Source organism: Magnolia sinica, chromosome 9, assembly GCF_029962835.1.
Source record: "Magnolia sinica isolate HGM2019 chromosome 9, MsV1, whole genome shotgun sequence".
NCBI lineage: Eukaryota > Viridiplantae > Streptophyta > Magnoliopsida > Magnoliales > Magnoliaceae > Magnolia > Magnolia sinica.
Window position 1 is genome coordinate 85,674,494 of NC_080581.1, and position 22,473 is coordinate 85,696,966.

Consider the following 22,473-nt stretch of genomic DNA (forward strand, 5'->3'; position numbering starts at 1 on the left):
GGGCCCCACAAAGTCCCTGAGAGGACCGTCCGTCTCTAGCTAGCTAGGTACCGGTGGGGTAGTACCCAATCCGCGCCCAGAGTTTCGGATATCCGTCGAAAACACGGAAAGCATTTCCAATAATTACAGTCATCATCATTATCTCTAATGACCAAGGTCAATTTCTGGTAATTTTCTGAAATCCCTAAGGGTATTTCCGGTATTCAAAGAATCAGAGGTGGGCCTCTGTGGCTACGATTCAACTATAAATCGACGGCCTGTATCAACCCTCATACCTCTCTCTCTCTCTCACACACACACACTCTCTCTCAAATTCCATTGCTAATATCAGACCCTGGAAAGAAAAGTAAATAAAAAGATCTCAGGAGAGCCGATTTCAGATCTCTCTCTTTCGCTCTCATCTGCAATCTCGGAAATTCGAACTGAAAGGTATATATACCGAATCACCGTGTATATCTGCGTTTGATATCCTTTCTCTTCTCTCTACATTTCTACCTATGTCTACTGATTCGATCCGTACTTTGAATCTCATTTGAAAATTTCATTTCTTGAACGATTAAATAGTAGATTAGACAGGATTTGATTTGGCGTCGAAAGATCGGTTTGCATTCACTACTGTTTTCATATCTAATGCATACATACATTCATACGTACATAAATACATAAATGTGCTGATAACTAGCTTTGGATGCTTTAGATCAGAGAATGGATCGGATTGTAATGGCATTGGTATTCAGATTGTAGGAATGTTCGAGCTTTAATGTGTGTTTTTTTTTTTTTTTTTGGGTGCATCGTTGAAGAGTCGATTCTGATTGAATTAGTTGATATGTGGTGTTTTGGTCACACGATCATGTTGATAAAATTATGTCATGTAGTGGTCTAGTGATCCAAGCTGTTCATTGGGTGGGTCCTATTGTTGATGGGTGATGCTTGGAATTGGATGGATTGAGTGGTTTTACCAGTTGGTGCTCTCCTTTTGCTTACAACAGTCCGATCGGCAATATATTTTCGCAGCGGGCCTTAATGGGGCCTACTGAATGAATTTGTGTTAATGAAATCATGTTAAATGTGGTGTTGAGTCACACGATCCTGTGGTGTTTCGTTAGATGTGGTGCTGAGTCACACGATCATGTTGATGAAATTATGTGACTTAATGGCCCAGCGATCCAAGCCGTTCTTTGGGTGGGTCCCATTGTTGATCGGTCATGCTTTGGAATTGGATGGAGAGCAGTTTTACCAATTGGTGTTCTCCTTTTGCCCACAACAGTCCAATCAGTGTTAAATTTTTTACAGTGGGCCTGAATCGGGCCTACTGAATGAATTCATGTTAAATGTGGTGTTGAGTCACACGATCATGTGACTTAATCGTCTAGCAATCCAAGATTTTCATTGGGTGGGTCCCATTGTCAATGGGCCCATGCTTTGAAATCAGATGGGGGCGGTTTTACCAGGTTGTGCTCTCCTTTTGCTCACAACAGGCCGATAGGTGATAGATTTTCATAGTGGACCTGAATGGGGTGTACTGGATGAATTGTTTGAAAGGAGTCCAATTTGTTTGCAGTGAACAGGATAAATAAATCTGTGCGCTGCATAATGATCACATTTCCTCTACATTCCATATATATGAACCATTATTCATATATTGGCATTGTAGTATCGAACATTTCATGGAGGAAGGTTTCATGTGTTTGTTTTGCTTTGAGGGCAATGGGAAAAAAAGAGAAAGAAAAGAAAATTGGTTTCCGTAAGTACTGAATGAAATCCTCACTTATTTGTTTCAAAGACCTCAAACCAGAACTGGCATCATCATTTGCGATTTCCCTTTTTATCCCCTCCATCTCCCCTTCCCAGAGCACTTATGTGTATAAATAGAGGTGTCTACACTCAGTATCTCGACATATTGGTTTTTTGCTAACCATCATGAGCATATCTTGTGACTTAAGATCTGCCTAGGCTTTAGTTTGTTAAGGGCTGATTTGCCCAAATTGTCCCTTGAAGTGATTTGCGTTCTTACTTGTAATTTGGTATGGATCCTTGATGGTCGGCTTCTGAGAAAAGTGGTCCTGCTTTTGGAAAAAAAATGGTAACTGAATAGTTTTCCATGGGGAACTTAAGCTGTTGGATTTGGGGCATATGATTGGCCTCACCATGTACGAGAGATAAGAAAATATCAGAATATTTCATCAATTTGCTCATTTAACTCATTTGCTTTGAATATGGACTACTCCTTTAACCTTGTTTGGAGGCCTTGTAATTGGTATGAATCATTGCAGCATGAACCGGATTAAATGACTCTAGTAGTCCCTATGTAAAAATAACATTAATGTAGCAAACATCCTTACTCGTTCATCTCATTTTTCTCTATCATGCATGTTGTACCAACACCTGAGCTTTGTGGCACCTTCCATGTTGTGCGGCATCCAATTTATACATCAGGCTGGTGAGCCTCTCAATGTTAGACCTCTGGTAAAAAAATCAGTCAGATCCACAATTTAGGTGGGCCACAATGGGGTAGATGCCTGGTGGCCCACCTGAGTCGTGGATCTAGCCGAGTCTTGGCCCTATGGCCTTAACATTGGAGTGCTCACCTGGTGTGGTGAATGGATGTCAAACATTGGAGTGCCCAAGTATTCATCTGAATAATAGTACCATTCAAATGCTCCTCTGCATATCATATGCTGAGATATCTTCTCCTTAAAGTCCTTGCAGGTGAGGTCCTAGCCATATGGGTTCTAAATCAGTTGAAGATTTGCTAGAGGCTTCGGCAGGATTTCATTTTTCAGGATTTCACTTGGATAACTTGGCGCTAGGAAATTCAGAGGTCGAGCAACCAACGACCTCAGCAGCTGAAAGTGTGCATAAGCAACCTTTTGTAATTGGTAAGTAATTGTCATATAATTTTAACTCATTTATGTGCATCCTATTCTCAACAAATATCCTTAATGGCAAGCAATGAACATCTTATTTGAACTACTTCTGTAATCTGTTATTTGTGTTGTGTAAGCTGAACTTTATCCATCTTATTTTAATGTCATGTTTTAGTGTTTAATGGTGATGGATGTTGTGAACTTTTATCCGCACTTCACTCGCTAGGGGGTGGGATTCATTCACTTGCATTTCTTATTTTAATGTCATCTTTTAATGTTTAATTGAAATTTTTGATGGCAAGCTCAACTTTTATTTGAAAAGAAGAAACAATGAAGAATACAACAAGGAACAGGGGCAGCACCCCTAACACATACTATCACGCTCTGTAAAGAGATTAAAATAAGGATATTCTCAAATCCTCAACAACATCAGGGGAGGAAATTCAAAAACTAAAAGAAATCGGCCCTCACAAAACAGAGAAAAAGTCATCTCAGATCTTCAATGAGGATATCATCCCAATATCTGTCCTCATCGGTTCAAATGATTGGAAGTTGAGTTGGACCCTTCTTTATTTGGGTCAGCGTTTGATCTGGTCGGACGGAGTTTGTACCATTTAGTACCATTGGACAGATACCACATAATGATTCTGTTTTTGATTTATTTTTGATGTTGTACTGCTCATTGTCAATTTTGCCTGATTGTTTACTTATCTTTTTGGCCAGATTTTGTTATGATGTAACTGAGTTGCATTTACCAATCCAAACTCATCCATCCATATCCATAGATAAAATTTCTTCAGTCTGGTTCTTGGATAGAGTGATTAAGAATGCTATGAACAAACATTCTGAAACTTTGTTTATTTACAAGCAGCGTTAGTTATCTGCGTGCTTGTTGCGTATACTACTGGGATTCTTCACAATGCTTGAACTCCGATAAGGGCCCCTTCCCCTATGGAGTTGAACTGTAGATTAATGTTTTAAATAGCTTATGGTAGGTAGTGTTGCCTAGCCTTCGCACTATGTAGCTCATGAAAATATCTTAAGTTGCATGTAGCATACGCTGCACACTACATAGCATATACATGCTACGTATCATACATTAATTGCCGCATAGCCTACGCTACACGCTATGTTGCATCCGCTATATGTTATTTATTATTATTATTTTTTTTCGAGAGGCAACAATAGAATATTTTATAAAGAAAAGCACCGAGATGGTGCAACAGCTACAAATGAAACCAAAGCAAATACAACCTTAAAAGGGCAAAGAACAATCTTTCAACCCATTCATACAAGAAGCCCATTCTGCTATGTTTAACAAGGCCCTACTAAGAGCCTTCTCCCTTGAGCTATTCTCATTTCGGAAGCATCTTCCATTCCATTCCCCGCAAATACTCCAAAGACCTGCCAACGGGCCTAGCCTCCAAAAACCCCTAGTTTGCTTCCACATGCCCACTCCATGCCATGCAATGAGAAACTCACCAACTGACCTTGGCATAACCCAAACCATGTTGAAACTTTTGAGGATACTGCATTACCGCTCCACAACCTGTGCGTGAATTGACAATGGATAAAGAGGTGATTAACCAACTCAGCATTTGCCATGCACATGATACATACATTGGGGATAACTACTGAGTGTTTTTGAAGATTATCCTCAGGACTTTTTCCTTGCCAACCAACCACCCAAAGATCATCCACAATTTGTGTCCGCTACATGTTATTTTTCACTAAACAGTAAAATCAATTAATTTTTTCAATGATTTGTTATATTTTGTTATTTTCACTAAAAATTAGTTAATGTTTTCAATGATTTAAGTGAATAATATGAGAAATATTATTAAATAAATTTTGTTGCTAGTTTTATCTTTATATTTACTAGTCCTATTTATCTATTATTTTAATTAAAAATTCAGTAGCAGCGTGTAGCTTCACGCTATGTAGCTTGTACCTCATGTTTCAGATAGGTGAACACTACGCTACATGCTATTTGATATTTAAACACTGCTGTAGATCTACCATGGTCTGAACTCTAGACCTAGATATAGGATTAAGTGACTAGTACCACTGGGCGACAGGTCTAATCTGTGAATATTGTTGAGGCAACAATTTAACATACTTGTGAGTTGTAATCAATCATTCCCCACCAGTATGCTGAGAACTTTTGGTGGTGCGGCATCAGGAAAATTCACACCATTTGGTGCGTTTTGTACAGGAGTTGCTGGTGGTGCAGCATCAGGGAAGACTACTGTCTGTGACATGATCATTGAGCAGCTTCATGACCAGCGTGTTGTCCTTGTCAACCAAGTAATTTTCTGCTCCCAAATGCCTGTTCATTTTAACCTTTTGATCATTAACAATTGATCCATTGAGGGAAAAAGGTAAAAAAGAAAAAAAAGAAAAAGCAAAAAAGAAAAAAGAAAAGAAAAAAGAGAGAGATGTTAATGTTGAAGTTCAACAAGCCCTTCTTCAGGTTAAATGGTTTACGTTTATTTGTGGTTGCCTTGATTCATGTTAATCTTGTAACAAATGGCTTCTATTTTGTGAAATAGTGCTTGCATTTAAGTCTATTGTGCTTATGATATTACAGGATTCCTTCTATCACAATTTGTCCGAGGAGGAACTGATGCGAGTTCATGAATATAATTTTGACCATCCTGGTAATGTCTACCCTTTCCTAAAGTTGGAGAAACAAATATTCATGTGGAATATCTAAAATATACATGTCATGTTGTTGTCATCCTCCTGCTCATTGGACTATTTTTCATATGCAATGTCCCCCCCTTTTTTTTTGTTTACAGATGCCTTTGACACTGAACACCTACTGTGTTGTATGGAGAAGTTGAAGCATGGGCAGGCAGTTGATATTTCATTCTATGACGTCAAGAATTATAAAAACTATATAGGGCGAACAAGAAGGGTATCATACTTGTGTCTGGAATGTATACAATATGTGTTTCTATATAATGTCATGCTTTATCTGGGTACTAGTGACTGAAGATGGTCCATAATGAAATTTTGGTGTTCTGCCTATTTCTCTGCAAGAGATGGCTTATCTTGTCTTTTAATGAACTTGTTAGGTACCACCTGGATTCTAAATTTGAAACTGTGGTTTTCCAAATAAAGATTTGGTCAGCCTTACACCAATTAGCAGTGTCGAGTTTATCCATGCAAAATGCTAAGATTCTAAAGGATTTTTCCGGAATAAAACCCTTGTATGACAAGGGCCCTGCTGATGTGTCCCTGTGGGGTCCGCCGAAGTAGTGGCTTGGAAAAAACTGTATTTTCAAAAATTTCTTGTCCAAACAGCAAATTGCTTGAAAACAACAAGAGCAGCTTTCAAAAAAAGTATCTTTATGGAGAGAATTATATCTTACTGAATTTTAATCCCTTTAATGTTTTACTGTGCTGTCAGTATTTGACCCTTAATTCTTGATATCATCTGGAACATTTTTATTACTAGAAAACTATAAGTATGGAATGAATTTTGGGTTGAATAAAATTTTCTCACTTGTTAGATACATAGATTCTAATTGTTGGTGCATATTTTTGTACTATGCCAAACCAATGTTTTTATACTCCTGACCAATGTCATTTAGGGTTGAAGATCCTTTTGTTCCTTTAACAATTTGTTTACTGGTTAAAAAAAAATCTAAATGAGGAAATTGTAGTGGTATTTTGAGTCAAAGATCTGGCACCTGTTTGCTAATTATGCTGTGAATGAATCAGTGGGAGGATCCTTATAAATTGTTTGGCAGGTCAATCCTTCAGATGTGATAATTTTGGAAGGGATACTAATTTTCCATGATCCTCGGGTTCGAGATTTGATGAACATGAAGATCTTTGTTGATACAGGTTCATTCTTCTTGCTTCTTCTTTGGGTGTCTGAATGTCATTGGGCATCATAACTTTCCAAGGTTACCTTGTTGATACATAGTTCAAAGAACATTATGGGTTCCATTCTTATACTTCTGCCATTTAGACCCATTTCAACAATGTCAGGCTACAAGATATTGTACCTGAGATGGTGACTAAGGCCATGTGTGCTTGGAATTTGGATCCATATTTACATGCAAATGCACATGTATCTACTATGCAAGTATTTAATGAAGCATTCATTTGATTTTAATCACTATCATTTTCTATACATTAGAAATTTCTCGTAACTTCATGGCCCACTGTATTATCTTCCATATTCTTTTTTTGTTACAAACATTTTTCTTCATTACTACTATTAGTGAATGTGATGTGGGCTTAGATGGGTTATTTTGGTTGAAGACATGAGGGGATATTTGCTTTTGTTATTAACGGCATTTTTGTAATTATGGAACTGCCATAATATTCTTGGGGGGGGGACGGGGGTGGTGTGAGGTACTCGTCCCTTCCGTCTTTCTCTTCTTGTCTCTATTCCATCTCTCTTTCTACTAATTTACATCTTATCAAAGCTACGCCATTTCTAATCATTCTTCTCTTTATCTTCTTATTTCTTCTCTCTCTCTCTCTCTCTCTCTCTCTCTCTCTCTCTCTCTCTCTTAAATCTTTGGTATCCCTTATCTTGCTTGTACTGAAAATTTCTTAAGAAATCTAGGATTTCTTTTTTCTTTTGTGTGTCGGGCGTTTTGTAATGCTCTATGTGTGCATAGGGAAATGAAGACATCGGTTGCCGATGTTGGATTCCATGTTCTTGACTATATTTCTTCATAGCTGGTTTTAGTAGTGGACGTGTGGGCCGATTCTTCTGTTTGAGGTGAACAAGAGATCATTGCAAATGTTTGGGCTGTTTGCCCGTGTTGGATACCATGTTTGTGACTATATTTTTTCGTGGCTGGTTGGAAGTAGTGGACATGCAGGATGATTCTTCTGTTTGAGGTGACATGTACATCATGTGAAGTGTTTAAGTGTGGTGTTCATTGATTGTGCTAGCTCGGCCCGCATTTGTGCTTGTGAGGCGCTCTTCTTTTTATTTGTTATGGAGATAAAAAGAATTCAAATTCTGAATTTATAAACCCTTCTGATTTTTTAAGGGTCTAGATAACCTTTATCAAGTTTCTTGATATGATGATATGCTAGTTAGTGGAGTGAGGGTCAAATGAGGTTTAGCCATGCTAGTTGTCTTGTGGACAGTTTGGCGTAAGAGAAATAGCCGGTATTTTAGAAATTGTCCTGTTTCTATTGAGGCCATGATCTCCAACGTGTTTAGTGTTCTTTTTTATTTGGGAATGGGATCTTGATTAAAGGGTCTTGAGTTTGTTTTATTCTTTGTTTTTGTTTTCTACTCTCTGTATTCTTTGCCTCCAAGCTTACACACACACACACACTTTTTTTTTTTTTTTTAAAGAAAAAAATATAACCTCTATTAAGTTAAATTGGATAAAATTATTTACTCAATTCAAGTTTTTCTCATGACCAAGAAAAAAATTGAGATTGCTTATGACCAATGGATGCAAGAAAATACCCAAATTATGACCTGGTTATGGATAGTATGGAATCATTCTTAAGTGCAAATGTCATGTTTCTGGATACAGCCAAGTATGGGATCTTCTATGAAAGATGTATTTATCTGATAGAAATATCTCTTGTACTTATCAGTTTGATGCAGGACATGAAAATTAAATATGATATGTAAGATTTCAGACTTTAGATCATACTAATTTAGAAACAATTACAAAATTTTCACATCTCACATAAAGTCAGGCATTCAACAAGGGGGATCTACAAGGGTCCAAGCCTACACATGCTAGGGTTGGATCAATTAAAATTATAAACCAAACAATGACCAAAGTAGAGTAGATTCATCCACACATGCAAATGATTATTTCCCCAATCCAAGGGATTCACATGTTTCAATTCGAGAAACCCTAGGGTTGTAAAAGGGGAATAGAACTTGGAATTTAGGATAATCTAGGGTTAGGGTTAGGGAAGTAGGGTGAGAAAGGAGTGAAATAGAGAAAATAAACGAACCCGAGGTGATTCACATGTGTGGACAGTGGCTAGGCCCAGACGCACGTGCGTGAGATCTTGGCTACACGTGTGTGGGGCCCACAAATCTGAAATTGGCCAACTTGGGTTTGGTTGGCCAAGGGAGGTCCACCGTCACACCAAATTTCGAGACGATCAGATGTCCGGTTTGTGCACGGTGCTCCGCCGAAGTTTTAGCCCTCCTGCAGGACCTGATTCTGCAAATCTCCTTTAGAGGAAGGATTAGCTACAAAAAGGAATGGATTTGGAGATGGGATGGCTGTGGGAGATGATGAATATTGAGGATAGGAGGTGGGGGCGATTTGAGATGGATGTGGCTTAGCACTACGGTAGTTAACCCTTCGAAGAAGGGAGTGTTTCGCACCCAATTGGATTTCCACAACTCAGAGAATTAGAGAAGCAGGAAAACACAGAATTTTATTCATAATCTTCAATGAGAAAAAAACCTACAAGGGGTTGCCTATTTATAAGAAAACCCTATACCCCAAAAGTTGCGCCATGTGCGCACCCTATTACTCAGAGATGAAGTAATAAAAATAACAACTAATCAAAGCAATCTAAACCGTTCATGATATTCCTAATAACAATAATAAGCAAAACTCAAAGTACTACATCATCTAGAGTGGTGAGCCACGATCATAAGATCCAATGGTGGGATCCACATGGTGATCAAGTCCACTCTAAGGAACTAAAACATAGTCCTCTAACTAGGAGGCCCTCCTTGGACATCATCATCGATCCAGATCGATGATGGGGACCTCCTACTTGCATACGTGCGTAGGGGAGGCGTGCGTGTGCGCGAGATGTCCCCATCACAATTATATGAATAGATATTTAAGCTCTAACAAGGAGATAAATTTTTGGGTGAATACTATTCCAAACTCAAAGGAATGTGTGAAGAGCTAAATGTGTATCAATTCAACTACTGATTGAGAAAAACTATATTAACAATGTAAAGAGTTCCAAGTGGCCAACTTCTTATCTAGGTTGAACCGTACGTATGAACCAATTTGTGTACAAATTGTGGATAGCAAGGATGTGCCATCTCCAAATGAGGTGCATGCATGCCTTTAGCTTATATCTTCGGGCTTTACAAGTGGAGCCAATGATAGCTTGACCCTAGTATCGTTCTCTGGCTAGGGCTACGTTAGTGGCTGTGGTGATGTTGGAGGTGGCTGCGACAGAGGTCGTGGACTTAGGAAATGCATGCATTGTGGGCTCTCCAATCATTCTGTTGAAAAATGTTGAGACCTTCATGGGAAGCCTACATGGGCTATTCAAGCTTCCTACACTAGAGAGAGTAGCGGGCCTCCTCTGGTTAATTATATATCTACTGATCCACAGACATCTAAGAGTGGTGAAATGGTTATTCTGATTCAAGAAGAATATTTCAAGTTGTTGAACAATCTATGGAATCGGTTATTCCTACTACTTTTGCAGATACTTCCAGCCCTACAACTATATTCGTGACTTTAGGTATAGCTTGTTTAGGATCTCAGACTCATGCTCAATGAGTAATAGACTTTGGAGTGTTCGACCATATGATAGGCCAGTCTAGTTTATTTTCGTCTATTTGGCTCAATAATAGGCTCTTTGTCGCTCTGGCAAACAATACCCAAACCAAAGTATGTGGAATGGGTACCATTCATACATGTCCTTCTTAATAAGTCCCTTTATTTTATTACCCTCATCTTTTATTTATTTATTTATTAAATTCCAAAATTTTCTTTAAGCCTTTTGTCTATTAGCAAACTTACCAAATCCCTTAACTGTTACCTCACTTGTATGGCTGGTCTAAATTAGTTAAATGTGGTCTTTGGGCCAGAGGTCTTGTCTTAATGTTGACTCACAAACGATTTATGCTTTAGGAGATGTCTCCTTTCCTTGAACCCGATTTCCAATCAAACCCCTTAGAACCTAAAAAGGATGATCCTAGAAGGCCTAAGAGGTCTCAGACCTTGACTGACCCAACTCTTTGCTCATAGTCCTACACTCCTATTTTCAGCCCATAAATCCAATTTCTATGCCCAAGAGAGCTTAGGGTTTTAGTATAAAAATGTGGAAATCTAATTTCCTCCACTTTAAATGTGGAAATTCAATTTTCTTGAATCTGATACCCCTATTTCCTGAGTTTTCTGCCTTCAACTATGGTAAGAAATCAATTATGCAATGATACAATTTTCCTTTTCCACCACATAGGAAATGCCCCCTGAAAGCGACACGCTGTAATAACCTCTGGTTGCTGCAAGAAGTAGGCATGGGTTCCCATGCCATTCTGCATGTAGGTAAAGAAGCTAGTTTAGGAGAACGGGATTTCATCTTTCCACATGGAATATAATAATATTGACAGGTAAGAGAATGGTGTTAGTAGATAAGACGAAACGAAGGAGATTTGACATAGCTTTCCTTCAAGAGACCAAGTGGAAAGGGGGCAAAACTAGAGAATTTGATGGATATAAACTTTGGTATATAGGAAAGGATAATAATAAAAATGAGGTAGGGTTAGTGGTAGATAAAGATTTAAAGGATAAAGTTGTAGATGTTAGGAGAGCAAGTGATATGATTTGATTAATAAAACTTATGTTAGGAGAGAAGATAATCAATCTTATTGGTGCATATGCACAGCAAGTAGGGTTAGAAGGTAGAATCAAGAGACAATTTTAGGACAGTATTGACGGAATAATGCAAGAAATTCTGAGTTGGATTGGAGAATTGTTGAAATTTTCAAATCTTGAGTTGCTAAGTTGATCCCCTCAACCCTCTTGGGTTTTCAGCAATGGCTTCAGAGACCTTCTTGATGGGAGGATTTATTTGATCTCCTTTCCCATCCAAGGCTTTTAAAAGCTTTAACAAGATAACTCTCATGAACCTTCTAACTAGGTGTGACTCCTGCTTCAAATCACACTTTGGGCTCGTGCTTGCACTCCCACTCCTACTTGCTACATGTTTGCACTTGAAAATATTTCGGAAAAGACGTTAACTCACTCTTGCACCCGAATTTGTTGCTTTTTTCTTTTTATAAAGATGATGCATATTATTTAAGCTGCAAGGCTAGAAAACAAAAGGCAACATTGGAAACTATAAGAAAAAAAGAAAAATGCAAGAGCAGCCCACAGGATACCCAAACCCCAATAAACATAAAAACCCTACAGGTCACCCAATCCCTGATATACACAACAAGCCGGTTGAGGACCCCAACAGTAGAACCACTTTTATTGCAAAAGCAACAATTATTTCTTTCTCCTCAGATGGCTTAAAGAATAAGTAGAAAGACGACCCTCCAATCGAGCTTGGCATGAACTATGAAACATTTGAAGAGAGAAGAATACCGGACCAGACAACCCTAGAGAAGACAATCCCATTGAATAAATAAGTGATCCATTTACTCCGCATCATTAAGGCAAATGAGACAAATATTTGGCATCACCATAGATCTTTTATGAAGGTTGGCAACTGTAAGAATCCTATTCCTGCCAGCAAGCCACACAAAAGCTGCAATTTTTGGAGGAGCTTTGTAGGACAAGACAGGGCCAGTGTCATTGTTGCAACAGGAATTCTTGGAATGGGACAAGATCGAGTAGAATGATCGCACCAAGAAAATTCCCGATTTGGAATTACGCCAATACAAAGAATCCTTCACTCGTGGAGAAGGCCTACAAACGAGAAAGAAGACACATAATGTCATCAATCTCAGAGTCAGATAAATTCCATTGATGAGGAACCACACACTGCCAGTATCCTGGCCCAAAAAACAACTGGTGATGGTGATATCAACAACAGGACAGGCTGTCTAAGAAGGAAAAGACAATCAAAGTGAGGGCTCTACACCAACCGTTTTCCCAGAATTTGACCTAGTCCCATCCCTGACAGCGAAGCTGAAACCGGCAAAAACCTTGATTCTGACCCAAGCAAAAGCCTTCCAAAGGAAGGATGCACGATAATGGGACAGATCCTTAATTCACCAGCCCATGGAGGATCGACCATACTTAGCAATAGCAGCATTGATTGTCCTCCATAGACTGGTCTCCTTTGCCCCAAAATGCCAAACCCACTTAGCAGCAATGATTATCCTCCACAGACTGGTTTCCTTCATGCTTTGTGCAACTATAGACCCTCCGATGGATTGCAAAAGAACATTTGAAGACGGAGTTTCCAGTGGGAAGTTCGTGAGAATTGATTCAAACATTCTAAATCATTCCTCACTTCCATTCTCTTATTCATTTATGTTCCTCTTTGTTGTTATCTTGTTGAAATTCTATTTTCAAAAATTCCATTTGCTACCAAATAGAGATTGTGTTAGCATGGGTCAAGAAGGGTGCCTAACACCTTCCTTCCTCATCACGGAGGCCCTTGCTCGTAATCTCGAGTTTGGTACCATATAATTGGAGTCATTTGAGAAAATTCAAATCTTTTTGGGGAGTTTAAATCATTGGCATCTAGCAATTCTGTAATTTCTTGTCTACAACCTTCAGGTTGAGTTCACTGGTCAACCGATTGTAATAAGTACATTTTTATTATCCACATGAAGTTATTTGTTGCTATGCTTATTACTTCAGTGGGTACTATTAGACTGTTACTCTTATTGTCTTCACGTTGAACAATTCAGTGCAGATGCTGATGTGCGCTTGGCGAGGAGGATAAGGCGTGATACTGTTGAGAAGGGCAGAGAGATTGGAACAGTATTAGACCAGGTTAACAAATTGTTGTTTTTCTAATGACATAAGCTCTTTCAAATGAACTTGGTTTCACATTTTTTTTTTTTTTAAATAAAAATAAAATTAAAGGGGAATGCGTACTCTCATATTAGCTGTTGGAATATATTGGTCCAAGTGTTGTATAAATAATGCCAAGCTTGTGTGTAAAGTTGTAATTGATGTTGTTGCCTTTGGTTGATTGAGAGAGGATCAGCTAAGAATCAAACTGATACACTTATTATTGATGTTCTTTGAAATATCTTGCAATATAAATCAACTCAAAAGTGAAGACTGAAGAAAATTGAACTTCATCTTTCTTAGCACATCAGAGATGCTATTTACTAAGCTATGGGTACTTAGGATATCTAACATTGCTTTATTGTATCCAGAAGAGAGTCAAGTACAACAGGCTAAAGTGAAAAATTGTTAACTAAGCATTCACTGAATGAACGTAGAGTTTCTTCATTTACATAGGTTGATTACAGTTTTGATCAAGAGATGAGCTGTTGGTCCCTTAATTCTATGTGAAGAAATATAGGACGAGCTGAAAGTTGTAACTAAAACTTGGTTTCTTTATCTAGTCACTTTGTAACGATGAAAATGTTCATAGAAAAGGGGGGATGCTATCAGCACACACTCTGTCAGCTAAATACACACATCCTTCCTACTTTTAATACTGTAATGAGCTGTGCTAAGCCCACATGTGTGTATGAGTCAGCTAATGCATACACCACTGCATATGCAAGAATGACAAATAGGTGAAATATCCAAGCCATCCATCTGGTGGACCTCACTTTGTAAATGTTACTTCCCCATGATAAGGTGGTCCATTCAGTATGTGTGCCATGATGTTAGAGACAGGTTAGAAAACTTTGGTGGATTCCACCCCCCGCCCCCCCCAACCATGCATTCATTCAGTTAATTGTGGACCATCTGACTAGTGCACCAACCTGGTTCTTGCTTCAGGGAATCTACGTAGAGGTAGCCTTCTGATGGATGGCTTGGATATTGTACCTCCCTGCCACGCTGGCTCATGTGTTGGCATATGCATTAGCTGACCTGGACACACATGTGGGCTTAGCAAAGCTGTACTACAATACCCAATTCTACTACTTGTTGACCAAAAGTAGAATGAATGGATGTATTTAACAGTTGCAGTGGGTGTAAATAATGTGTCTCGCAAAATTTACAACAAATATATTGAATGTTTTAATAGATAGATGTAGAAACAGTTGCCATCCTTGTAAGGCGTCCAAGTGCCCACCTGTATGGGTCATGGTTCTGCAGTTGCCCAGGCACCATAGTGTTCCAATTAGTAGGTGTTATATTACATAATGTGTTTGGACGTGTTTAGTGAACGACATTTAATGCGGGTAGATGATACATATCTTGTTTGTAAATTCTTTTAATTGGATTCTCAGATTAATGCTTCTGTAAGTGGTTAGTAAATGCCTTTTATTCTGTGTAGATGATGCATTTCTTGTTTTGAAATGCTTTAAATTGGATACAAAGATTTTTATATCTTAACAATTTTATTTCTCTTCCTCATTATGTGCTGACCACTGTAAAAAGGATTGATTGGCAAAACAGAATTTGTAAAGCCAACCCCAGTTAGCTGGGATAAGCTAACTTTTACAATGATGACATTGTCTATTTCTTCCTTATTATGGCTAAACCCTATGAAGCATTCTTCTCATAAGATGGGAGTTTCTAGTTTTCAGATCCAAGTTTTAAGATTATATTTTGCACCACCATCTCAACTCGCTTTATTAAGGGTTATTTGGCACCTTGGATTTGAGATTTTAAGAGAACCCAAATCAAGGATTTTCAAGCTCTGAGATTTGCATTCTATCAGTTGTAGTTGGCAGCCCGGATTTTCAATTCTGTGGAATCCAGAAACTGGGTTTGGCAACCTGGATTTTCAAGAAGGCCACTTCATGGAGAAGGGAGAGAGCAGTTATAACAATTGGAGAGGAATGAAAGTCCTTGGATTTTGAACCCACCTTTTAGAGAATAATATGAAAGGGCCCCTTTCGATTTTCAATCCTATGTGGATTTGAAATCCACCAAAATATAAGGTGCCAAACACGACTTGGATTCAGAATCCAGGATTCAAAATCCAAACTGCCCAAAGTCCATGCTTTCTAACGACCCCTTAGTTTATCATGCCTGTGGGTTTTTAACCCCACAGACCCTGAAGAATTCTCGGACCTCATTCTGTCATCATTATTTCCTTGTCATGTAAGCCTTTTCATATTCCTTTAGATACTTATATGTTGAGAGATGACGAGTACCTTAGAGATAATGCTTGCAGTCATGCAGTAATTCTGTTGCACACATTTGAAGTTTGTTTTCTTTGTGCAATAAAATGTGTACTCATCAAACCTGCCGCTTACAAAATGCAGTACTCAAAGTTTGTGAAGCCTGCTTTTGATGACTTTATACTTCCCACAAAAAAGTATGCGGATATCATCATCCCTCGTGGAGGAGATAATCACGTAGCAATTGACTTGATTGTGCAACATATTCGTACAAAGCTTGGTCAACATGATCTTTGTAAAATATACCCAAATCTCTACGTCATTCAATCCACATTTCAGGTACAACCACTATTAATTTTCATGTATTTGTGTCTATTTAAGTGCATTATCTGCAAGAGTTCATCTCTGAATAGGATTGCTATGTCATATGTTTCTTGAATTCCATTAATTCCTGCCATTTTCCCCCAGATAAGAGGGATGCATACCCTAATACGTGATGCTCAAACAACAAAACATGACTTTGTATTTTATTCAGATCGATTGATTCGTTTGGTAAGAATATTTCCTTTGTGCTAATGAGATTGTTTGGTTCCATTCGTGGCATATGGAATGATCATACGCTGAATAATGAACAGGTTGTTGAACATGGTCTAGGCCATCTTCCATTCACAGAAAAACAGGTTACCACTCCAACTGGTAAGCATCTAATACTATACAAAACTATGTAGCTTTGAGTTTATGGCAAATAATGATACTGTTGTTACACATAAAATTACCAATAGTACTGGTAGTAGTTCTTACTTGTCAATTTCAAAACCACGTTTCTAACTTTGAAATCTCATCTAAATCAATTTTCTGAACCTTTTCTTTCATTCACAACTCTGTTTCGGTAAGAAATGATTAATGCCTATGTTTTTTTGCTTTAGTTAGGAAGAACTAAAACCTGCATGTCTGTGACTGAGTGCAACTTCAAAAATCTGCCTAGGGAATTTTTCTTTGGAGAAGTAAAATGTCAATAGCATTTCCATTTCAAAATCCAACAGTGTTCTACATTAAAGAAATATGTTTGGAGTTTTTGTTTTTTCCCCTCAAAGGATGTTTTTAATATGCCAAGTATGTCTTACTGAAAGTCAAATGGTAGTAGATATGTGTAGTGTTTGATTTACAGGGAGAACACTTTTGTAACATTATCATTATTATTTATTTTTCTTACTGAATGCAGGATCAGTATATACTGGGGTGGATTTTTGTAAAAGGCTATGTGGTGTCTCAGTTATTAGAAGGTAGACTGTCATAGTTTGTTGCGAGTTCTATTATCAGTATTATTTCCACCTTTAAGTACTGAATGTGAAGAACATCTTATTTATGCAATACCTCTTCCCATTTTTCTGAACCCCTCGCATCTTTGAATACGTGGATTTTGGTTGGATGAAGAGGTCACGATCCAATGAGTTTCTGGGTTACTTGGATGCCACATTCTTTTTAGTTTTTGGAATCTATGTGCTGGTAAGAATACCAATCAATGGAATCCTGGCATGTGCTTCAGGACTTTTGCATGATATGAAACAATTTTTTTTTTTTTTTCTTTTCTTTACACACACACACACACACACACACACTTCAAGGTATATAGTTAGAAATTGCATGCTTTTGTCAGAGAATTAACTGAGTGGGGTTGCTTTGAGTTAGTTTTTCTGTGGTGATGCGTGATATCAAATGTGAAAATAGCCATTGCAGCACTCAGGAAGTTGGGCTATCTTAGCCTTAAGAAATGCTAATATCTGGTAGAGGAATTTTACCTGAGGATATATGCTCAGACCTTCAGTTTGTTCCATTGGGTCCCACTTTTGATGATCCAGGCTGTTAATCTGATGGCCTAAAATGGATGGATCATTCTACAAAAACCTCTATGGTGGGACAACCCTAATCAGTTTACTCGGAACAATCAACAAGTAGCCGGTTGAGAAACAGAGAGAAAATGGATAACATGTTGTGAACTTATGATCAATAGATCAGTTACCAAAAGCACCGTAGCCCACTTTGTACATCTGATTTTATTTATTTATTTATTTTTTTTACTGATAATAACTGGAAACAGAACTCTCTCACTCTTTCTATACTGATAGTCGTTGAAATGGTATTTCAGTAACCGGGAACAGAAAAGGTGGATGCCCAAATACTGAATAAAAAATGTTCTTCTGCACATCCATCTATCATGTACAACGCTACAATGCGGTGGTTCTTAATGTTTTGCCACATGGGCTGTTGAGTGAACTCAATGGTCCTGGTTATCTCTGTGCAAACACTTTGCCTTAACAACAATTTCCCTCCTGATGCCAGCGGTGAAAGTATGGAGAATGCACTCCGAGCATGTTGTAAAGGAATCAAGATTGGGAAGATTCTTATTCATAGGGAAGGTGATAACGGTCAGCAGGTTTGTGTGGAGCTCTTGATGCCCCCCCTCCCCTGTGTTTCCTGGTGCTACTTCACTGACATTTTGAATGCTGTGCAGCTTATTTATGAAAAACTGCCAAAAGACATCTCAGATAGGCATGTGCTGCTTCTGGACCCTATCCTTGGCACAGGTTGGGTTTTTCTTCATCTAGAAAATGTTCTTTTCATGCTTTTATTTTTCACCATATTCCATAAGCATGTCACAATTTTTCCTAAGTATTCTGTAAATTTTTTTTTTTTTTTTTTCAAGTCACTTTTGTAGTTCACTTCTATTAGTATGCGGTATGATAATTAATTTGAAGTATGATAGATATGGTCACAAATTGGGAACTTATTAACTCAATCTTGCTTATAGCAAAACTAGTCCAAATGGTGCATCTCTTCACCAGAGCTATCATTTACTGTTATCACCTTTTTTTTTTCCAGGCAATTCAGCTGTGCAAGCTATTTCCTTGCTCATAAGGAAGGGTGTACCAGAGTCAAATATCATTTTTCTCAATCTCATTTCGGTAAGTGAAGGATACCTCTTACCGAGTTTCTTCACAGCTTCTGTTTTCCACAAGCATAAACATAAAACTTCAATTGAACCATGTAAACTGAGATATTTTCCACTAAATGCTCCTGAAAACTAAGGGATCGCCCTAGTTATTATTATTATTTGCTTTTTTTTTTGTGTGTGTGTGTGTGTGTGTTGGGATATAGGAGTTTTAAAACAGGGCATTTTGCGTGAAAAATGTTAAAGATCAGAACTGAGCCATATATAAGTTATCTTCAGTCTCAATGAAACTAAATCCTTCTTCAATCCCATCCTAGAAAACAAACTGTCTCTTCTATCACTTCCATATCTGACATAAAGATATGCAGCCAGGTTACTTGATTAGGACTCATGTTTGCCAGCAGCTGCCATTATAACTTACCTGTATATGGCGTGTGTCTTATGCGTGGATTTGAATATCCTGAATGTGTTGAGCATTTGCATTTGGGGCCACCATTTGGACGGGTTTGGATTGGGGGGCATCTATGACACATTTACAGTGGCATGCATGGGAGTATTATGCTCTGCCAGAGTTCCTTATGGTGACAGATTGTAATTGTCTACACTTTAGACAGAGAATCATTGTATGTATTGTGTACCTTTCAGTGATGGTTTAGCCTACTGTTTGTGGCGTTGTTTACCCAGCACAGTGCAATCTTCTCGCACCTACATTTTGGAAAGATCATATGTTTGCACCTTTCTGACTTGGACAAGGACATGTCTGTCAGGGTTGGGCCTGGATACAAGATGTCAAACCCAGTGCCTTTTATAAGTTAGGTTCTCTGACTTGTTTGTATCAATAACTATCATATTTTCAAAATGTAGTTAGATGCAAAAACAAGAACTAGTTTTTTATTTGCTTCATGTCTATGAGTGTTGGAGCATGAACACAACCAAGTCTTGCCGCGATGCAATTTCAAAAAAATGCAATGCCCTTCTTACTTAACGTTGGGTAAATCTTCTACTTACCTCGAGCTAGTTACCTCATGTAATTTTCTATTAGCAAGATTTCTTTTTGAAATATCTCATGTGTAGCTTTCTAGTGAAAAGGATTGACGAGATATTGTGCTTTGGATTTCATTTACAAAAGCTACTTTGAAGAGTGCTAATTTGCATAATTTTGTAGGGCACTATCCACAGTCCTTATGATTTTGTGACATAAATTTTATGTCATGATATGATGCTTTGATGTTTGAAAGTTATATGAAAAGAGTTATCCATTTCAACTAGGTTCTCTGAATAAACTATTTTCGAGGTCTTCTGTTTGTTTTTCCACCATCTTTACCATTTTTCTAAGCTCTCAAACTCATACCGTTTATGCGATCAGGCACCTCAAGGAGTCCACGTCGTCTGCAAAAGCTTCCCAAGAATTAAGATTGTGACATCTGAGATCGATACTGGACTAAATGAAGATTTCCGTGTCATCCCCGGCATGGGTGAATTTGGAGACCGGTATTTTGGGACAGATGATGATGAGCAGCAGCATGTAACGACTCCAGCATAGGTCGCACTAGTGGGGCACACCAGTTCAAGTAAGTCGCTGTTGTTGCAATTTCAACTATGCAGCATACCATTTGCAGAATACAGGGAAACCCCAATGAAATGTGGCAGTGGGTTGGGTCAAGATCAGCTCGAGCTCGGATCATCGATTAAACAGGCCCAGAATCCAGCCCAAGCCTGACCTGTAACCTGAGAGAGATGTCCAAGGCTCCAAGCTCGACCAATGAGCAGATTCCTATGCCCAGAACTGGTCCGGTCTGACCCAACCCACTTGTAAAAGAAATTATATTGGGGTGCTTGAATCCAAAACTGGCAAGGTTTCATACATTTCTGCCACTGAAGCAAGTGAATTGTTGATGATGCTTATTTATTTATATATTAGTAATATAGATGGGTCGGTCGGGTCAGGCCGAGGTCAACCCGAGCTAAACCCGTTTATTTAAGATGGCCCTGGTTTTACAAGCTGAGCCTGAACAAAACTACAGTAAACTTAACCCAGGTCCGTCTTTTAGCAGGTTGGGTTGGTGGTTTGGTGGGTGGACCCCACCAATTGCTGGCCCTAGTCATGTGCATATTGATAAGAAAATTGAGGAGAAATATATGAACAAGGAAAACAGTAGGATAATCAAGGTATTCAATAATGGTACCAATGGTAATGGTGGCCGTAATGGCCTGTCTTATGGCCATTATGATATGGGCCATTACGACCCAATAACATTCACAACTTTTTTAAAGGAGGAAAACGTATCGGCCCCCATAACAGAATTATGGGTCTGTATTGAACCGTTGCGGCCCTGTATCAGCATGTTACAGTCCCGTAACAGGCCTTTTTCTTCTTCAGAACAGGCATTATAGCCTGTATTTTGTACTGGGTCCATTACTATTACATAATTGCCATTTAGTAACCCTGATTACCTAGAACTTGGGTGCATGCTTCAAATTTTATGTTTTTATTTTTTCCCTTTGAAATATGATATATTCTCAAGGGCACAATACGTGTAAAATGGGTTGTGGGTTTGAATTAAATTACGGCCGGTTGTTGGTGATCGATCCTTGAACCCAAATACTGAACTAAATGCGTGGTTCATGCATCACGCATGCAAATACATGCATGCCTTGATCAGGAATGCATTGAGAAAGAAGACCAATCTGATGTTTTTAACATCGAAACATTTTAACAGGTGTCCTCCTGCAAATATATGATATTTTCAAGGGTAAATTTGAAAGCAGAAGAATAATGGTAGCATACAACCATTCTCTTTGAGAAAAAGCCATTTCATTATCTTATATTAGGACGCGTTTGGTTGCAACAAATACCATGAAATATCATTATATTTTGGACCAAATTTAGGCTAATTATTCATGAGATATAATGATATTTGGTGCAACCAAACATGGCATTAAGTGAAAACTCCCCTGTACTTGGAATGCTATTATATCATTTTTTTAGTTTGTTTTCTCTTGCAGCAAGTGATGCACCCGGCGGTTTTTTCTTGAGTAGATAGGTGAAGATGACCAGCATACGTCTGCAATTTTTATTTTTAAGATTTCAATTGAACTTTTTCCAGCTGTGGATTCTCTTCCTGAGGGGTTGCAAGTAAGCATTTGTCATGTTTATTAGCATTTTACTATGATGTTACGGCTTTATTTCTTTTATTATTATTATTATTATTATTTTTTATCAAATTTATATGAAAAGGAAACTGAACTTATGCAATTATGCTTAATCAGCTTCTAATATATAATGATTTTGGTCTACAGGCTCTTTTGGATTGTAAGTTAAACCAAAAAGTGGAAAAGTGCGCTTGGTTTCCAACATCACTTGAGAACTTATCCCTAGTTTTGTTTGGTCCACCCTTAATATCTGTCATCCATCATGTTGAGCCAACCTTTGATGTGGATCATTTTTTATGTCGGGCCCACTTTAGCTTTGTCTTCATTGTGAGCCGTCCACCATGTGGGGCCTACCTTCAATGTGGACCATCTACCTTATGAGACCCTCCTTTGATGTGGGCTATCCATCATGTAGGGCCCACCTTAGATGTGGGTCATCCATCATGCGGTGCCACCTTTAATGTGGACCATCCATCATGTTGGGCTCAACTTCGAAGTGGATCGTCCATTATGCAAGGCCCGCCTTGGATGTGGATCACTCGTCATTAGGGATGGACCTTGATGCGAAC

At 38.4% G+C, this 22,473-nt stretch overlaps 1 protein-coding gene across 7 annotated transcripts; it reads left to right on the forward strand.

Moving 5' to 3' along the window:
• The first annotated feature begins 275 nt into the window (after positions 1 to 275).
• Positions 276 to 22,048, forward strand: LOC131255928 (uridine kinase-like protein 4). Of its 7 annotated transcripts, XM_058256886.1 has the most exons (16): positions 281 to 429; positions 2,701 to 2,879; positions 5,083 to 5,174; positions 5,458 to 5,527; positions 5,669 to 5,787; positions 6,626 to 6,722; positions 13,458 to 13,537; positions 15,946 to 16,140; positions 16,270 to 16,353; positions 16,437 to 16,497; positions 17,024 to 17,084; positions 18,142 to 18,235; positions 18,314 to 18,386; positions 18,682 to 18,764; positions 20,118 to 20,322; positions 21,758 to 22,048. In XM_058256886.1, the coding sequence occupies exons 2-15, from the start codon at positions 2,726 to 2,728 to the stop codon at positions 20,292 to 20,294; spliced, it is 1,440 nt and encodes a 479-aa protein (XP_058112869.1). In that variant the 5' UTR covers positions 281 to 429; positions 2,701 to 2,725; the 3' UTR covers positions 20,295 to 20,322; positions 21,758 to 22,048. The 7 variants fall into 7 exon arrangements, with proteins under 7 accessions (XP_058112873.1, XP_058112867.1, XP_058112868.1 ...); XM_058256884.1 differs by having other exon boundaries at positions 278 to 429; positions 18,142 to 18,386; positions 21,741 to 22,048; XM_058256885.1 differs by having other exon boundaries at positions 278 to 429; positions 2,710 to 2,879; positions 18,142 to 18,386.
• Positions 22,049 to 22,473: the final 425 nt, after the last annotated feature.

What these genes read in the sequence shown, in the direction of transcription:
- LOC131255928 (XM_058256884.1), top strand. Translation starts at nt 2,726, where the DNA reads ATGGGTTCTAAATCAGTTGAAGATTTGCTAGAGGCTTCGGCAGGATTT. An exon ending in GTGTTGTCCTTGTCAACCAA is followed by an intron (nt 5,175 to 5,457) that starts GTAATTTTCTGC and finishes ATGATATTACAG; the next exon opens with GATTCCTTCTATCACAATTT. An exon ending in GGACCCTATCCTTGGCACAG is followed by an intron (nt 18,387 to 18,681) that starts GTTGGGTTTTTC and finishes TTTTTTTTCCAG; the next exon opens with GCAATTCAGCTGTGCAAGCT.